Source organism: Artibeus jamaicensis, unplaced genomic scaffold (genome assembly GCF_021234435.1).
Source record: "Artibeus jamaicensis isolate MK-2021 breed Jamaican fruit bat unplaced genomic scaffold, CSHL_Jam_final contig_465, whole genome shotgun sequence".
NCBI classification, from domain to species: Eukaryota; Metazoa; Chordata; class Mammalia; order Chiroptera; family Phyllostomidae; genus Artibeus; species Artibeus jamaicensis.
The window spans coordinates 15,745,551-15,764,570 of record NW_026521843.1 but is presented as its reverse complement, the minus strand read 5'-3'; the positions used below and the strand labels follow the sequence as shown (position 1 = coordinate 15,764,570).

The window sequence follows — 19,020 nt, the reverse complement described above, 5'->3', positions numbered from 1 at the left end:
TCCTGGGCCTGCACGCTCCCGAGACTCTCGGATCTGTCTGGGAGAGTAATGAAGCTGTCACTCTCACAGCTTCTACTTGGCCTCAGTTCCAGGAGGACCGATTAACCCAGTTCTGGCTCCCACGGGTGCCAGACGGCCATCCCATGGCTTGCCAGGTTCATGCCACTTGGGGCCAAAACCCTGGCTGGAGAGGGAAGTCAGGTCTGCAAACCTGAGAACATGAGTGTGGCCACTTCAGAAGATACCGAGCACTTTCTTTGCACAGAGTCAGCCCGAAACAGAGCCCCTACAGTGGAGACACCTCAATTTTGCTCTCCCAGGAAGTCTCCTGTTCATAGGCAGAGCCGTGAAGCAGAAGGTGCGATGCCACAAACTAGCTGTGTGACAAGATGCTTTCCCGCTCTGGAGCTCTGTTTGGCAAGAGCTCTTGCCAAAATCCAATGCCACTGGTTACTCCATGGACCAGCCATACCGGCTCACAGGGGTACTGTGCATCTCTGGTGACATGAAAGAAATAGTGTCTAGAATGCCTGGCACAGGGTGGCACTAACAGCGGTGATCATCTCCAGGGAGAATGAGGGGAACCGTAGCTTTGGCAGGAAGTGGGGAGTGAGAGGATTCGGAGAGAGGGCATGATGGGTTCAGGTGGCTAAGCTGTGAGCTTCTCCAGGACACTACGTTAGGGTCTCAGGCTGAACCAGATCAGACCCGGCTGAACCAACCGGCCCATCTCGAAAGGTCGGTGAAGGCAGTTTTGGTACATAGTTCCTCTTTTTGTCTGCCCAGCATCTGAACCCACTTCCTGTGTTTGAGAAACTGCACTGTATGAAGAGCAGCCTGCCTCTCGCAGCAGCAGGTGAGAAAGGCGAGCTCTGGCTTTCTCAACGCCCCTCACAACAAGGGTGTGGGCATGTGCTGAGGGTCTCCAGCGAATGCTCCCACTTGGGGGCGGAAACTACCCCAAAGAAGATGGAGGGACAGCACAGACTCCATTCTGCTGAGGGTGGCAGCTGCACCCTGGGCTAGTTCTTTGGTCTAATTTGGACTGTTATGGCTTGGCCCCTAGAATTCCATGATTCTGGTGGCTTGGCCTCTGACTCTAGCTTTCTAGCTCTTCCAGATATTGTGCTTAAATAATAAACCTGCTTAAATAAGCCAGAACTGCATAGGCCTCCTTTGTTGCGTGCACCTGAGACGCCCACCTGGAACAGGTTTGCTCTCATGGCCCCAGAGGTTTTCCCTGTCCTGGCGCAGCCATGGGGACACAGGGGCTGCGCACAGAGAAGGCAGTGCAGCCAGGGAGGTGTCCACAGGGCCGGGCAGTCGCGTCACAGCATGAGAGAGAGAGGCTCATTCTCCTGGGTCCTGATACCCCTGGCAGAGATGGCTGCCCCCCAAAGAGTCCCCCGAGAAGTGGTTCTGTTCTAAGGAGTCCATGGACTTGAAGGATGAATCCACCCTGGAAGCATTTTGCAGTCCATCCCAGAAGGACCAGGGAGCTACTACTGTCTTCTTGAGTGACTGGACAATTATTTGGGGGGAAACTCAAGATTGAGTCAAGGGAGTCAGCTGCTCTGGTCCAAGCTGTGACGGGAAAGCTTGGAACGCACAACCCACAGGGTGTTCAGGGAGTGCCTGCCGGCTTTCTTTCTCCTCCTGCTCCCCGGTAACGCCCCTTCCCCTGGGAGGGGAGGGGAGAGGGAATGCAAGTCACCTCTCAGAATCACCCAGCTTCTCTTGGGTGGAAAAGGCTTCCCACCGGGCGTGGGGCTCACATACATTCCCCGTGGACAACGGGAAACACTTGGTTTAGTTTAAGGTGAAGTATGTTCAGTGACTTGGTGAAGTATGTTCAGTGACTTGGCTTTAGAGCTTGATTCAAATAAATGGAACCACAGCCCCTGCCACCTTGCAGGGTGTCTTGAAATCTGCAAACTGGTCAGAGGTAACCTCACATCCAGTCGAGGACCGAAAAAAACATAAGCATGTGCTCATTTTCCAACCACATCACCCAGCGGTTCCCGTGCAGCCCATGCCCGCCTCACCTGATACTTCTTATTCACTTCGATGAGGGCGGCAAGCTCCGTTGAGTTTTCCTCCGACCTCAGGACGCAGGGACACAGATTCCTGCAGACCAAACAAAAGAGACGCCCCACCCCGCCCCAAATCTCCGTCTGAGTGCACGATGCAGAAACAGTACCTGGAGATCCGGAACCCCCTAACGTGGCGGTATCAGGGGTCAGTGCTAACGGGGGCCCTGTCAGGCTACCCTGTCAACGGTACCGATGAAGCCGAAGGAAATTTCCCAGACCTGGATTTGCTTGTGAAAATGAAATAGTTAACTCCTCCCGACGTCTACAGCAGGTGCCTTTCATGGAGCTCAGCTACTCTGGGACTGTCTGAGGCAAAAGGTGGAGGTCAGGCAGGCCTCCTTCTAAATGACAGTAGTGACAACGGTGATAATGAGAATGGCTAACAGATGGTGAATACTTGCTGTGCCAAGGGGTTTATGGGTATTAACCTGTTTAATCCCCTTTAGCCATTCTTGTATTATCATTATCCCCACTTTATAGTTGAGAAAACTGAGGCCCAGTGTGGTCATCTTCTCAAGGTCACACAGATGCTAAGAGTAGGAGCCAGAGCTTGAACTCAAGTCTGCCTGGGATGAACCTGAGCCCTTGATCCCTGGTTAAATGGCTTCTGTCCAGTCTGTAGCTCTGATCTGGACGGCCAGCTTGCAAATCCAGGCGTTTGGTCTGAGAGATAAGGAAATAACATTGTGGATGGCTCTGGGTAGACTCAGCGCCACCAAGGAAATGAACAGCAGAGAGGCAGGGAGGGCAGCGTGCTGCAGAAATTGTGGTCTAAGGTGACCCTGAGCCTGCCTGACCCACAGTTAGCGACTCGGCTGCTTCAGAGCTGAGAGCCACCCTGGCAGATGCCTACCCTGAGCCTTTAGCTCTGATCATCTAACAAGCCTGCGGTGATGGGCAGCAAGAGAGTTTTGGGTGAGCTGCTCTGCAGCAGAACGAAAACAGAGACTGGAGACCGCGGGAGCCAGGGGATGAGTCAGCAGCTGAAAATAGGATGCCTGACACCAGCTGCGTTCATAGGCGCGTGTCATCCAGCAGCCGTCCTCATGCTCTCAGCACCCGCGGGCCTCCCGAGGGGCCCTGTGCAGTCTGGGCCCCCAGGTGAGGTTTGGCATGGATCTTCGAGGGAGCAGCCAAGATACCTTTTCATTTCAAAGAGCAAATCTGGCCCTTGTGAATTATTCATTCAGCCATTCAGCCAACAGCCACTGAGCCCCTGTGTTGTGCTAGCAGTGACTCAGACACGAGGTTCAGGGCCCGGGAGAGGCACATGAATAATCATCATGTGATGTGCTCTGGGCGATGGTGTGCGGGGGTGTGATACAGAGCTGGGGGGTGGAGGGGGATGGGCACAGCCACGATGACCTCAGCGGATGGTCCGGAGGAGGCCCAGCAGGGAGCAATGCTGCGTGAAATGTTCCTGTTTGGTTAGAAGGACGTCTTATTCCTGAGGGTTGCGGAGACGAGTAATACTAGAGAGGGAGCCACCTTCCTTCAGCTGTGGAGACTGAGGATGAAGAAAGCCTCCCGAGGGGGGGGGGCACCCCAGACCAGGGCTCTCTGTTCCCCGGGGGAAGACCCTGTCCTCTAGACCCTCCTGGTTCTGATTTGACCACGCTCTCCTCTATCAAGCAAACATAGCCCTATATTTGTGAATGCCCAGCCTGGGGCACCATGCCAAACAGAGGCTCCCTGGGTCCTGGACTGGAGTCCCTGGGGGTGGGGAAGGAGCCGAACACTCTGAAAAGTCGGCCCTAGCAGCCACCAGTGAGCCTGGCCCACCCAGGCCCCCTCCGTTCCTCGTGCTTGACTCTTCCCTCCCTGGGGGACTGAAGGGTATCCTGAGCGGCCATGGCAACAGAAGCGTGTGTGGGCTGCAGGTGCGTACTCCAGGTGGAGCCGAGGTCTCCTCCAGGTCCAGAAGTCTCCTCCATTAGACCTCGTCAGCTTAAAAAATGAAGTGGTCTCCACGCTCCTCCAGCTTCTTTGCTTGGGTTTTCTAACTCCTCAGAGTCACTTTCTGCTAAGGGTCCTGTGGCCCCTTGGGGAACAGGGAGAGGCTTACCTGAGGATCAGCCTTGGGCAGCTGACTTTCTTCTCATTGTACAGCTCCCTCAGGTTGATGATCTCCAACACCTTTACCAGGTTCACAAACGCCCGGGGAACCTGAGCAAAGTCAAAGTCGGTCACTGACAGGATAGGGGCTGGGCAGTTGCTCCTGCTGGGGGTCAGGTCTATGGCCTTCCGTCTGGCCCCGTCCACTTCCTGCATCCCTGCCTCCCCCTCCACCACCCCTCCGCCCCCCATCAGCACCTATGTGTTCGGGCTGCTGAAGCAGGACTGACAGCACGGTCGTGCTGGTCTCCAGGTAAAGGGCACCTGACAAGGAGGTCTCAGCCAGAAGCCAGAGCCGCCTCCAGGTTAGGTCTGAGGCCCAAGAAGAACCACGGTTGGGCTGCTCAGAGGCCACGAGCACCAGCCCCCATACCTCAGCGTGCAGGATGTCCAGGGCCTTCCGAATGTTGTCCGTGAAGTTCTGGGGAGAATAGTGGGCCTGCAGGAAGAGGAAACATCCAACACCATTTGTCACCCAACTTCTGTGCAGACCAGGGCCACAGAGGTGTGTGTCCCCTCTTTCCTGTGTTTCCGCCAGAATGGGAGACCCTGAAACACAGGTTTGCCTTGGGACCCCCAGCCTCCACACCACCCCCACAATCCTCAGGCTCATCATGGTTGTGACCCCGTCTCCTGTGGAGGAGATGCCCTTTCTCCTGCATGGAGCCATGAAAAGCTCCACATCCACTTCCTATCAACTGGATGCAGGGCCCTAGCTAAGGCGCATCCCACTCTGGGCCCCTCCAAGACGGGGTGTTGGAGCAGAGGACCGCTGAGGCCTCCTGCAGCTCGAACATGCCCTAGTCCTGTGCTCTAATGCCTTCTGCTTAGACCTCCAGTGCCCACGGCCCAGCCATACCACTTAAGGAGGGTGATGGGGCCCCAGGAAACCCCTCTCCCACACACTAACACATTTTAATGGTTATTTCTCTTGATTTTGGTACTTGTGGTTCTTAAACTTTTTAAGAAACAGTGGAACCCTTTCTGAATGAACTCCAACGAAGAACCCTGCTCTAGCAAGTGAAGCAAAACTACAGGGAAGTGGGGAGGGCCCATGGTCCTGCCTCCCCCACCCAGCAGCCCCAGGGCTCCCTCGGGGGCCCCTCACAGCTTGAGACCCCCACACCCTGGTGACTTCGATGCCAGGGAAGGAGGGGTCTGGGGAGCAGGCTCACCCCTCAGGCCAGGGGCTCCCAGGCCACGGCAAGACTTGCCACTTCATAAGTTTCACTCAGCTGGTCCCTTTTCTGCCTGACAAAGGTCCTGGACTTCGGGTCCCAGCTGGCAAGTGCCCCCTGCTCTGTGTAAACTCCCAACACAGGAACTCTGCCTTCAGACATGTGTGTGCACACCCGGAACCGCGGCATGGTCTTTCCTCACCAGGTTACGGTGAACTGACTGTGCCCGCTCCGCCCCCTGCCATGGGCTGAGCATCTTGAGAGCAGAGCCTGTGTCTCACTCGCCTGCTTGGCCCCCAGGGCAGTGCCTGGCCTGTAACACGCACCCAGCAAACAATACTAGAAATAAAAAGTGTCTTGTTTATCAGAAAGCCCTGCATCCCTTCCAAACTAAATGGAAGACAATAAGTGGGCAGCACCTATGATGAAGGGTTTCTACTAATCAACGATAAAAAGATAAATACCTGCAAACAGCCAATAGGCATAGTACAGAATTTACCCAAAGGAGAGATTCAAACAAGGGAAATAAAAGTTCATTCCTATGTAGGAAGTCAAAAAAATGCAAAATTTGAAAACAAGATTCAATTTTTCTCATTTATCAGATTAGCAGCTATTAAATAATGCACATTGCCAGTTGGAAGGTGGGGAGAGAGGCATAATTGGTATACGCACACTGGCAGTAACTTGGTCATGTATATCCAAAGCATTAAAAATGTGCAGAGTCTCCAAAAATGAGATGGATGGACAGATATGTGTTAATATAGCACAATATTAACACGTGTAAAATCTAGGCAGTGGTCACACGGACACTTGCCACACACGTGTTTCAGCACCTCAGTATGTTTGGAAATATAGCATTGGGGGAGTAGACATATGTGTCTACTTGTAAAGCTTACTACCTACAGTACGTACCAGGAAACAATTGTGGATGTAGATAAAGATGGTTGTTTATCCTGGTGTTCATTTATAATAGGCACACTTACGAGTAATGTAAGTTAAGTACCCAATAATTAAGAACAGTGAAGTAAAGTATGGGCAATCTACATTATGTACTGCTATATAGCCTTTAAGAATTATTTGATAGAAAAATAAATACTGATATAGGAATATCTTCCCAACATGTACCTATTGAAAAAGAGTGGATTACCAAACAATATTTTTGGAATGATATCATTGTTAGAAAATAATAAAGTATTTTCTCCACATTCACAGAAAATGCTAGAAACATTTATTAAAGCGTTAACAATGGTATTGCTGGATGTTGTGGTTTGGTTACTGAGAATATTTTTTCTCTGCACTTTGATATGTTTCCTGTGTGTATTACTTGCACGATTTTAAAAAAACATTAAAAAAAAGTCACTTGCACGATTTTAAAAAAACATTAAAAAAATTGAGTGTAGAAGAGGCGTGCCAGCAGAGGCTGGAGTCTAGGCTTAACACAAAGAACCACCACAAAACAATGTACAGCTACTCAGCTCACTGGCCTGGGCCACCTTGCAAATTAAAGAGCTGCCCATCCCTGGCCATGTTCCACAGCTGGAGTCTATGGAAAGCACCTTTGCTGCGGGTGGAGGCTGGTGGAGAGAGCTGGTGCGGTTTCTTCCTGCTCGGAGCTCCTGGGATTCCAGGAAGAAGCACTGCTCCCAGCTCCCTCGGGGCGGCAGCCTGGCCCTGGGGTCTCCCACCAGCCCAGAGGGACTGGGCTCTGACCTCAGCAGAGGGCCTGTGTTAGGAACTCAACTTTCCCATACAAGTCACAGCACGAAGGCGGAGCTGGGGAGGCAGTCGGGTATGGGAGAAAGGAGCTGACCTACAGTGAGCTCTGGAGATAGGCCAGGCTTCTGGAGATCAGTGGAATGTCATCTTGGTTTCTAGAATGCTATGCTCAGGCTCCCTTGACAGAAAACCTAATCAGGATTCATCTCATCAGCATTGCTGCTGGGCCTGTCGACGCTCTTCCGGGAGGAGGGTGCCACCTGGGTCTCGAGGTTAAGCCCAGGCTGGACCCAGGCCGGACCACAAGCCCCAAGTCCCAGCCCGACAAACTGCTCAGGGACCTGGGGCGGAAATCGTCCCCTGGGACCTACCGGGTCCTTGCAGAAATCACAGAGGTCATTGCCTCCTATAAACATGGTTATTATCTTCCAGTCTTCTTGAAAATTTATCTTCTGAAATAGATAGAAAATGAACAAGTAAATGTCTTACCCCAGGGTCATGTCAAGGATGACACACAGTGCTGAACACTGGCAGGAATGGGTCCTCACACCTCCCTCTCCCCCCGCCCAGGTTTAGAGGATGTTATTATTGTTTTTTGTTTTTTTTAAGATGAACTCTCTGGACTTCCAGGTGGCCTGGTCTTCCCCCAAAGCTGCCTCTCTCTGTCTTCATGGATTTCTGCTGCCTTGTCCCTGTCCTGGAAATTCCCACCACAGGTGGTCCCAGGTGGCACCTCGCCCAGACTTACCAGAGTGCTATTTTTCATCAGATCTATCAGCCTCCTGGCCTGAAGAGGTAAATGCCTGTGGGCAGACACAGGAAGAGGTCACGTGAGGAGCAGGGACTGTGAGGCTGGGGCTGGGAGGGGACTTAGCAGAGAGAACAGGACTGAAATCTGTGGCAGGAAAGCTGGACTGAAGGCCAGGCTCCTGTCAAGAGCTGGGGGAGGGAGTCAGGCCTGGGGGGTGGGAAGAACAGAACACTCCGCATGTCCGACTGCTGGGGGGACTGTGTCCTGATGGGCACATTTGATCACCTGCTTTGCTTTTTCTCCCACGCCAGGCTCGTTCTGGGCAGACAGAAAGCAGCATGTGTTCCATGTCCTGCATGGCTCATGCCATGACCTTGGCCTCAAGGGAACCTCACCCTCCAGGTGACATAGTTGTCAGACATACTTGAGTTTGCCATTGAGTTACCGCTTCCTGACTGTGGGAATATGATTTAAGTTCCCAGGTCAAAAAGACTACGAACATGGAGAAAACCCCTAGTCTTAGAGGGTTAGTGGGAGCGGCAAGTGAGATGGGCAAAGCAGCCCTGGGGAGCGAGAGCCCTCACTGATGCCAGACAGCATGGGTCTGAATCCTTGCTCCGCCCCTGACCAGCTCTGAGACCTTAGCAAAGTACTCGACCTGGCCAGCCCTCTGTTTTTTCCTGTGTAAGATGGGGATGGTCAGCACAGCTTCTTCATGGAGTTGCTGGGCAGATTAAATAAGGTGCCACAGAGAACTTAGAACAGCACGTGGTCAGCATCCACATGATAACTCAACCAGTGAATTATTTGTGCCACCATCATCAGCATTGTCATCAATGAGGTCTCTGGTACAGCCGCTGGCAGGAATAGCCATCATCCTCTTCCTCTCTTAACTGTCAGCCCAACTGGCCTGGTCTTAGTCACAGTACAGTAGGTATCAGTTAACCTGGGTGGGAATTCTGGGTAAGCCAGGTGAGCTTGTTGAGCCTCGGTTTCCTCATCTGGACATCTGAGGTTATCAGAGAAGCTGCTCTGTCTGCGGACCTGAGTTTTGGGGTGGTTTGCTGACCTCTCTGTATCATCAGCGTTGCCATTAAGAAAGCATGGGCACCTGGCCCTCTGCTTTGTGCACCGCACAGGCCCTGTGGGGAACACGAGGGGCAGGGGACACAAAGGCACTTTGTGACCCGCACACTGCTGTGTCTGTCTGAGGACTTACCATCACACCTGGGGCAGAGCCTGCGGGGCACAAAGCTAGCAGACCACGAGGTTGGGCTGAAGCATCTGTTCAGGCCCCTTTGCCTCTTTGTGCTACAGTATCTGTGATATGGGAATGACAGTGTCTAACTCTGCCCTACAGCTCGGGATGTGCTGGACAAATGGGTTACTTGAATGAAAGAGCCTCAAGGGCTCTGGGAAAGCAAGGAAGAGATCCAGGGTGATATGAATCACGCTTTTTTTTGGTTGCTTTTATGACTCAGGTTTCCCTCTAGGACGCCTTCCTGACCCAGTCATGCTTAGAACTGCCTCTCCTCTCACACCACCAGCTGGCGTGTGCTTGGAAAGAAGCGAATTACACTAGTACTAAGGTAAGCCAAAAATGGAAAGCAGTAGAGTGGTAGCCTTGCACGCTGCCCCCACCACAAGGACAATGGAGCCACTGAATACATTCTAAGCCACATTAGGTTTCGCAGGGCCTCTGCTCTGGGCAGTTCGTCACCTTTCCTATCCTGAACACCTGAGAGTTACCTGGGTGGCTCCTAGAACAGGGCTGTGTTGAGAACTGGGAGGACGGAGTTAGGGAATCTAGGAGCCAAAGGGCAGGAATCCCTAGGAACTACGTGCTAAAGTGAAGCTTGTGATTATCATGGAGGAAGAATGGGATACAGAACAGGATCTTCCCTTCGTTGTCCCTCGTTGGGGAGCAGAGCTCACTCATTGCCCAGGCAGCAAACCCAGTGGAGCTCAAGGCTCCCAGTGGACCTTGGAGGGAAGTGGAGCTAACAGGACCCAGGAAAGCCAACCCTGTTCATTCAGTGCCCATGACCATGGCATGGGGGTTTGCTTGTTCACTAACAGGTTCCCCGGGTGGGTCTTGCATCCCTGCTGCCCTGCTGCCGGGACCACCATCCTGACCCGAGAGGTAAGAGCTATTTACAGCTTGCTAGAACTTCTACAATTCAATGTGGCATTGAGTCCCACGACCACCCTGGGAAGGTTCACTGCCAGCCCTTCCCTCAGGCTAAGGCTTCATGAGGCCAGGTTGGGGGTGAAGGGGTGACAGGGAAGCCAGGACTCAGACTCAGGGGACCCACTCTCTTTCCATGATCCAGGAAGGAGGCGAGATCTAGAGCCCGAAAAAGCTGCTCAAAAAGCGTGTCTGAGGAAGGGAAGGTGAAGAGGAAAGGAGAAATAGATTGGCAAAACAATGAAAACTGTCCCACAGTGGGCCCTGTTCCGGTCACTGTCTCACATGGACGTGAGATTCAGAGACAAGAAGATGTAGGTCGCTCAAAGCATACACCTGGCATCCGAGTCAGCTGTGACTAGGCCCTGGGGTGGCATTGGGGGTGGGCTAGCGGCTTTCTGTGTCCCACAGGCAGAGATACCCCCAAGGGGGCCCTTCTAGTCCAGTCTTTGACCCTTTGCCCCTACCCAAGACCATCCCCCAGCTGTCAGCCATAAATCCCAATCCAGACCAAGCCCTTACACAGGTCCCCAGAAGGACTGTGCTGCTCACCCAGCCACGTTTCCCGCCACAGCCTGGTTCAGGAAGGCTCCGGGACTGCTTTCCTTCCCGGTGCCGACAGAGAAGCCCTTAAGGGAAGGGTTGAATTCCCGGAGGATGTCTGCAAATACAGGGAAGACAGTGTTTAGTATCCCCCAGAGCAATGTTCAGACTCCCTACACACCGGTGGATGCTCAGGACCAAGCAGAGCCCCACCCACAGCCCTTCCCGGAGCTGTTGGCTCAGCACAGAAACACTGTCACAGTTACTGACACTGAGTGCCGTCCCAGGGGCTTACTGGCCGCTTGTGCATCTTTTTTTTTTTTGAGAAATGTGGATTCAAATCCTTTGTCCATTAAAAAATTATAGTAAAATACACATAGTAAAACTTACCATCTTAACCATTTTTAAGGGTACAGTTCAGTGGTATTAAATATATTCATAATGTTGCCTTTGCCCATTTTTAATCAGGTTGTCTTTTTATTGCTAAGTTATAAGAAACCTTTATATTTTCTAGATACAAATTCCTTATCAAATATATAATTTGCAAATATTTTCTCCCTCTGTTTGGGTTGTCTTTTACTTTCTCTTGGTTGTCTTTTTCCTTTGAAACACCAAAGTGTTTAATGTTGTCCAATATATCTATTTTTCCTTTTGTCACTTGTGCTTTTTGCATCCTATCTAAGAAGGCTTTCTTTAACCTAGGGTCACAAAGATTTGCCCCTCTGTTTTCTTCTAGGAGTTTGTTTCAGCTCTCACAGTTAGGTCTATGTCTCATTTAGAGTTAATTTTTGTGCACGGTGTGAGGTAGGGGCCCGGCTCCACTCTGTGTATGTAGCTATCCAGTTGCCCGAGAACCATTTACTGAAAATATGATTCTTTCCCCATTGGATAGTCTCCACATGGGCTACGTGTGTTGGAAGAGTCCCCCTGAGGAGTGACTTTGTCTCAATCCTTTGTAAGTGACTTTGGTGAAAGATCATGAGCCCGTTGATTTTCAGTTATGTTATCCATGATAATAGCATGGTAATCAGAGAGCCCATGGTATTGTACAGGCTGGGCCAGCTCACAACCAGTCCATCACACTTACAAAATCAACCCAAACCATCTCTGAGCAATAGGGGAGTTTATTAATAGCTCTTGTGTGTAGACCTAGAAACAAAGAAGACGGGGAGTACTAGCACCCCAGAACTGTACCTACTTAAATTCAACAGGATTTGCAAAGAGCAAAAACAGATAATAAGCATGAAGTCCAATCAGCTCTGCCTGCGTGGAGATTAAGCAGTCTCTATCACCAGATTCTTAGTGAGTTAAAGCTCCAATAACCTCCTAGCTTCTAAAGATATACTACAAAGGAATAATTACAACAAGAATAATTGAGAATGGGACCGATGGAGTTCCTCTCAGGTGTAACTATTAGCCATAAGATTGTAAGGGGGAAGAAAGCACTTTTAACATTTATTGCATGTGTCGTTAAGAACAAGCACAGTGACGTGTGTGCACGGAGAAGAAAAAGGTGAATAAGACAGCTTTAAAAAATCATTCCAAGCAGTCACTCGGGCGAGGTAACTTCATCTTCACTGCTGCAACAGCAGCGCTTCCTAAAGCTGCACAGAGGAATTTAATGTCTTTGCCTGCAGTGCTGCCTAATGCAGCTCAAACCTCGCTCAATGCCTCTCAGTTAGGGAAAGGTGCTCTGCTCAGAATGACAGGCATAAATAGCAAAGAAGGGTTTCCTTTCCCTTCTTTCTTGAATCACGTCTTAATAATGACTTGTACTAAGATTTGACCTGAGATCTCTAAATACAACTTCAAAATTAAAAAAAAAAAAAAAAAAATCTCCCAGGCTTTTATCGCAGTGCGATCACATCAGGGAAGCAGCGCCCCCTGCCGAATGCGGCTGTCTCCTACCATTGGTTCCCTGCTAAGCCCAAGGCTGCCACCAGGGGGCGATGCAGAAACGCTCAGGGTCACTGGGAGCCCGCCCTGAAGCCCAAGTAAGAGCGTGGGGACTCACTGGCCAGGGTGGTGGTGGTGCTGAGGTTCCCATCTCCGCCGACGCTGGGTGGTGGGAACAAAAAAGAAAAGGAAGGTTGAAAATGCCAGCGACTCCGAAATATCTCAGACACTACCAAGACAGACGTTTCTGTTTCTGAGAAACACCCTGGGGGCTTGGAGACTGACTTCGACTTAGGATTTCAGTAACACCCTTGAAAAACAAACCAGAATACAGCAATTCCTCTCCTCTCTCCCCACACACCCAAACATCCAAACAAGAAGTGGTCATGGCTGACTTTGTTGATTTATAACTTTGAGTGGTGACCTTGGGGCAGGGGTGAATTGCACAGCGGGCCCTCTTCTTCCCAGCCTCCAAGGGGAAAGAGGCCTTCCTTGCAGTCAGAGCCCCCTCTCGCCCACCAGCCACCGCAGCTGTGCGTTGCTGTTATCACTGACAACACAGTGAAACGGGAGGCCCCCATCGCTCTTTTCCTCTTCCCCTTGGCCAGACCAATTTTGCAAGGGTATTTTTTTGAGAGCAACCCATCTTCCAAGCCACTTCTAAAACTCCAAGGAAATCAAAGTTGGATGGGTTTCTAGGCATGAAAACATATAACATTCCAGAGTTTATTGAATCCCTTGATTTTCCATATTCCTTCATTCTCTGCCAAATATGTCTGGGAACATTTTCAAGGTTCTCAAAGTATTTGGGGTTTAACCCTGTGCAGCATCAGGAGGGGAGATGCCAGGGATTCAACACTCGGCTGGCGCCAGAGATGCTGGAATCTAGGCTGAGGAAGCCCCGAACCTAGAGGTGTGAAGTGGTTTGGGGAAGCTGATTAATACCGTCCTCATATTAAACCTAGAAGTTTCTCATGACAAGTACTGGGTGGCTCATCCCTCTGCTGCAGGAATGGTTTGTGACGATGCCCAGGGGTCCTCCCAGCCCTGCCATGCATGGGTCTCCTTTGGGGCCACACCGTCACTCACCTCCAGGACAGACCTCGATACTGAGTGTAGACGTCCAAGATGTCCCCAGGCTTGGACCCGGCCCCATTGCCTGCCTGAGAGAGAGCAACAAGGCAGTGAGTTTCCCTGCCCGCCGGCCAGGGGGGCCGCACCTTGTTCTGGCCGGGGTCGCCGGGGCGCTCTCCAGAGTCCAGATGGCACCCTTTTCAGAGATGGGTGACAGCTCCTGCTGGGAATCCTGGCCTGGCCACTGTTTGGCTCAGCCTGAGAAACCCTGCTCAGACCCAGCTCAGGTGACGCCGGTCTAGAGAGAGTGCTGTGAAGATTAGGCTGCCGGGTCCATTCTCCAGAGGGCACATTTCAGGGCCCAGTTTCCTTCACTTGTAAAAAGCTGTGAAATCTCTCATAAAGGCAAGCGTAGCACAATCCTTTTGCATCACTCTGTCTCACACATGGGCAATGTAAAGGGCAGCCAGCAAATGACAGGCCACGCAGCTATCCCGCAGCTGACGAAAGAGTGGGGTCTTTAATCCACACTCTGGGCGAGCCCTGCGGGTGCACAGCCCTGGCTGAAAGCGTGTTATTTCTGGGCAGGGCCATGCCGAAGGGCACGAGAGCCAGCCCCCAGGGTGTGATCCCTGCTCTGGCGCCCAGGTCCTCTGCCACCTGCCACGTTCACCACACTCAATGCGCTGCCTTCCCAGGAAATGCTCAACAGCTGTGCTGATTCTTGCTGACTTCTTATTCCCAGAGCATCTTCAAAGAGCCAAGTGGGGCAGAGGAGTTGGGGGGATATCGTGGAGGTGAGGATATTGGGCCATACCTGGCAGGCAGTGCTTGGGGCAGGCAGTGCTAAGAACCAGCTTGCCTGTCCCTCCCTGGGGGTTGGGAGTAGCGGGGCCTTTGGAGTAAAGAGTCCCTGAGGGCTCGGGAGGAGACCAGCTGCAGCACAGGGACAGAATTCTGGACTGGGAGGCAGGACCCGTGAGTTCTGGTCCTGGCCCAGCACTTACAAACCGTGTGGCCGTGGACAATGACTTTTTGTCACTCAGCATCACCTTCTTTATTGGTTAAGTTTAAGGAGTGTCAGACTTCAGGGGGCTTTGTTGAGGACATTGAGTGAGATAATAACATCAGTGCGAACAGGCCGAAGACATGAAGGGTGTCTGCTGGTCTTGGGGGACGTTCAGCTGAAGGCCCCGGGGGCTACTTCTGGCAGCAGGACTTGCCTGCAAGGAGCTGCTGTCCAACACAAGTTTCTGTTTGGGACCCTCTGGGACACCCCAGCCAGGCCCTCTGAGGCCTGATGGGGCTTTTCACAGATGGCTCTTTGTAGGACAGAGTTCTTTGTAGGTCTGAGGTGTCACCAGGGAGAGGCTGCAGAGATGGACTGGGGTCATTTTTAGGAGCTTTAACGCTCCCAGGACCCGTTTTCTCACATCCCCACCCGCAGGTGCTCCTGTCTCATCATCTGTTTGCCTCTCCCTCAACTTTCCCACATAGACAAACACAGCACCAGGATTTTGAGAGGGAACTGCTCCGTGGGTGGGAGACCCATGTGGGTGGGAGATTAGGTCTAATCTAGCTACGCTGCGTGATTTGCACTGGGTCACTTCCATCATGGGGCTCCCATTGGAACCCCCCACTTCCTGCTTCTCATTTATTCCAGCACTGGAAGAGGAATGACGAGTTTAGAGTGAAGGTAAGATGCACAAGGAATGCCAGACCCCAAGGTGGGTGGGGGGTGGACAGTGAAGGAAGATCAGGGCCCAAGATGGCAACACTTAAGAGCCAGGCACGAAGTTCCCTCTCCCCAGGCTCTAGCGTGAATCCAGAGGAGCCCCTCCCCTGCCCCTCCTTGTACAGTCAGGGTGACTCACCGTGAGAGAGTCCCCCAGGGCGCCGATCACCTTGATGTCTGCGGCCTTCAGCCTGTGAACTGAGAACCAGAAGGAGTGAATGGAAGAGCAAGGCACCTATGTCCTCTGAAAACGTGAAGCTCGATCTCCCAGATCGACCATTATCTGAGTCACTAACAGCAACTCAGTGAGGACGACGACAGTAAGAGCCCGTCCTCGTCACAAGGCTCAGAGCAGCGGCCCTGGAGCCTGACTGCCGGTCTCCTCCACGGGAGGCCTGCGCCCGGGGCTCAGGGCTGGCGGGTGACCAGCTTTCTGAGGGGAGCCTGCGGGCTTTCAGTGACCCTGATGCCGCAGGGCGCGCAGTCCTCCTCAGGGCGTGACACAGCCCACTGCCAGTGCCTGATTTCCCCCAGGATCTGGTCGTATTTGGGATACAGTGTCTCGTCCTACTGCAAAAATTAGCTCAGCTTCTCTACAGTGCAAAGGGAAACGCCTTCATATCACTATTTTTCAAAATCCAGGTGAAATTCATTAGACATAAAACGAACCGTTTTAGAGCCAACAGCCCTGTGGCATTTAGTGCTGAATTTGCGGCCGCCACCTCTGTTAGTTTGGAGACATTTCCTCTACCCTCAGATGAGACAGGCCCCCCCACACACACAGCTACTCCTCATTTCTTCCTGTCCCCCAGTCCCTGGCAACCGCCAATCTGCTCCTGGCCATGGATTTACCTATTCTGGACATTTCACACAGACCCTGTCAGTACAATGTATGACCCTTCGTGTCTGGCTTCTTCCCCGTGTGCAGTATTTTCAAGATTTGCCTGTGCTTTGGCGTGCATCAGTGCATCCTGCCATTTATGGCCGAGTGGCATTTAGTCACACAGATTTGCGACACTGAGGGACACTTGGGTGTCCACCTTCGGCTGTTCTGAATAGTTCTGCTCTGAACGTTCATGTACGGAACGTGGGTGTTTATTCCCATGCCTGTGTTCCGTTATCTGGGGATACACCTAGGAGTGAAAGGGGGGGGGTCCTCTGATAATCCCACGTTTAGCGTTTTGAGGAGCCGCGGACTGTTCCCCACAGCCCGACTCTGTGCTTTCTCTCTCCAGTTACGCACACGCTGTGGTGTGGCCGAGCAGCTGTCCACTCACAGGACAAACACATTCCACCCCAGGCAGTGGCGGGGTGCAGGGGCTGCTCGGTGACCGGAAGTGTCAAATGCCCCCGAGGACCTCGCGGGCTAAGGAGGCCGTGGGAAACATCCCTAAGTTATAATACAGACTCTGGGAAGTGTGAAGTGGTGTGCAGTTCTGGGGCTGGGGGCTGGTCTCCCCTAGGACTGTGGTGGGGGTGGGTCAGACCAGGCTTCATGGAAGAGGCGGAGTTTGAACTCAGCCTCAGGACACTCTGAGGTACAGGTGGTGGGAGGGAGAGCGTCAAGGTCAGATGCGGGTAGCAAAGCGTCTGACATCTGTGAGGAGCAGACCGTTGTACGGTTCAGCTTCAGGGACGGGTAATGAAGGAGACTAACAAAAATAACGTTGAAAAGTAGGTTGGGGCCACAGGTCTCTTGTGCCTGGCGAACATGAATATTGCTATGCAGGGTGGGGCAAAAGTAGGTTTACGGTTGCTGGTATGGAGAATAATACAATAATGAATCACATAAGAATAAATTCTGTGTTTTGTGTACTCCCCACTGTAAACCTACTTTTGGCCCACCCTGTATGTGTGTGTGTATGATATATATGTGTGTGTGTGTGTGTGTGTGTGTGTGTGTATACGGCTACACTGTATTTATCTACCTGAGTGCATTTTGGGGACCACACCTCAGAGTCTTTCTGCCGTGTGTGGCTCTGCCCCTCACATCACAGGCCCACGTCTCCCTCCCCCACCCCTCCCCCTCCCTCCCAGTGCCTTGCTGCTGCAGTCACCCCGTCTCCCCATAGCTCCACTTTCTGCCTCATGTGCCCCTGTCTCCAGGGCTGCAATGCTGAACTGGACTGTGCACTAGTTTCCAGGCCTTGGGAGGAGTCGAACGCATCATTTGTACCAGGGAGCGGCCCACTCCCAGAGGAAAGAAGCCCACCCTTTCAGTCGGCCTTTGCCGAAGATGGAGAAACTGAAACTTGGGTGCGAGGAGGCTTTCTCGGCCCCACTTGTTCGCCAACTCCCTCCATAAACACGCAGTGACACACAGAGGCCAAGAGGCTTTCGACATGTCTTGACTCCCTATAGCCCGCTCTACTCCTCAACCTCCAAATCGGGCTTGTATAATTATGCCTGTGGAGGGAGCTGGATTGGCACGGAGGGCGGACCGTGTCTTGTTTCCCTCCATGGAGACACCTTGTCTACCTGACTTCCACGCTGTTTGCAGATGGGGAACCACTGCCCCCTGAGGAATTGCTCTCATTGGAAAAGTGAAAGTCCCTGCCCCTTCCTACCACAGTGTGCAAACTAACACATACAGGGGTGTGAATGAGCACATGCAAAATATGTAGGTCTGTGGTCCTCAGATTTGAGCACACATCAGGATCATCTGGAGAGCTGGTTAAGTCACAGGTGGCTGGTCCCCACCCTCAGAACTTGGGATTTAGTCGGTCTGCAGTGGGCCCAAGGACACGTGGTTAGAACAATTTCTAGTCACAAAGCCAGCTGTACACATTAGCACACATCCACAAGGCTGAGCCCAAGAACTTTAAAATGACCCCTTCTAAAAGAAATCAGACTGTCTTTTCTTTCAGAAAGACTTTTCAGAAAGTCTTTTCAGAGAGTCTTTTCTATCAGAAAGACTTTTCTTTCTGTTAAAGAAAAGGGGGGGAAAAGGCTACCAAGATCACCTCCCCCCAACTCTAGAGGGTTCATTTTAGCTCCTGGTGATGACAATCAATCACCATATTCTTGTTGCCATGATGTATACTGCAGTGAATTCTGTGACCGCTCTAGGGTGTAAAGGTTAGTGGAAGTCTTTGGGGTTGACAAATGTGGAATGATTGGATATATTTGCATCAAAAGCACATTATGTTTTAATCAAGAGGCAGCTGCAACTAGCTATTCCTGTCCCCAAAATTTGTAGCAGACAGAAAACACACACGGGCATGCATGTATCTATATATGTGCATATGTGTAGAGAGACTGGGTGATGTGGGGCCGGGGAGGGGGTTTCTCCTGTTGGTCATTCTAAGGGGTTTCCTGCAGGAGATAATAAACCAAATGAGCCAAGACTAGATAGGAGGAGTTTGACTTATCTGGAATTTTATGAAGATAGCACCCAGCACATATCATCAGTTTTACATCTATAGACCTTGATTTGAGCCTTGTTAATATCACCCTATATGACAAAGTCACAGCTTGGAAACACAGCAGAGCACTTTAGCAATTGCTCTCCTTGGGGAAAGAACTATTTAGAGATAAGATTAAATTTGCGTGTGCTGATTAGCTAAACATTATCTGGTACAAGCTGTGCACTACCTTGAAAGAAATTGATAAACATATCATTAAATCATCAAGATTTCTTCAGAGGGGACCTCTTATCAGAAGGCCACCTAAATGATGATGCAACACCACGCAAAGGGGAGACAAATGTAGAGAACTGGGGAAACAGCTCT

At 51.6% G+C, this 19,020-nt stretch overlaps 1 protein-coding gene across 1 annotated transcript in view; it reads right to left on the bottom strand.

Annotated features, from left to right (window-relative positions):
• Positions 1-19,020, bottom strand: part of PLB1 (phospholipase B1) — a 112,954-nt gene that overhangs the window by 46,022 nt on the left and 47,912 nt on the right. Inside the window, exons 18-26 of the mRNA XM_053667136.1 lie at positions 15,429-15,487; positions 13,570-13,643; positions 12,599-12,642; positions 10,594-10,702; positions 7,851-7,905; positions 7,474-7,554; positions 4,582-4,647; positions 4,159-4,259; positions 2,046-2,127 (exon numbers count right to left, since the gene is read on the bottom strand). Coding sequence (XP_053523111.1) covers positions 2,046-2,127; positions 4,159-4,259; positions 4,582-4,647; positions 7,474-7,554; positions 7,851-7,905; positions 10,594-10,702; positions 12,599-12,642; positions 13,570-13,643; positions 15,429-15,487 — 671 coding nt within the window. The remainder of the gene's footprint in view (positions 1-2,045; positions 2,128-4,158; positions 4,260-4,581; positions 4,648-7,473; positions 7,555-7,850; positions 7,906-10,593; positions 10,703-12,598; positions 12,643-13,569; positions 13,644-15,428; positions 15,488-19,020) is intronic.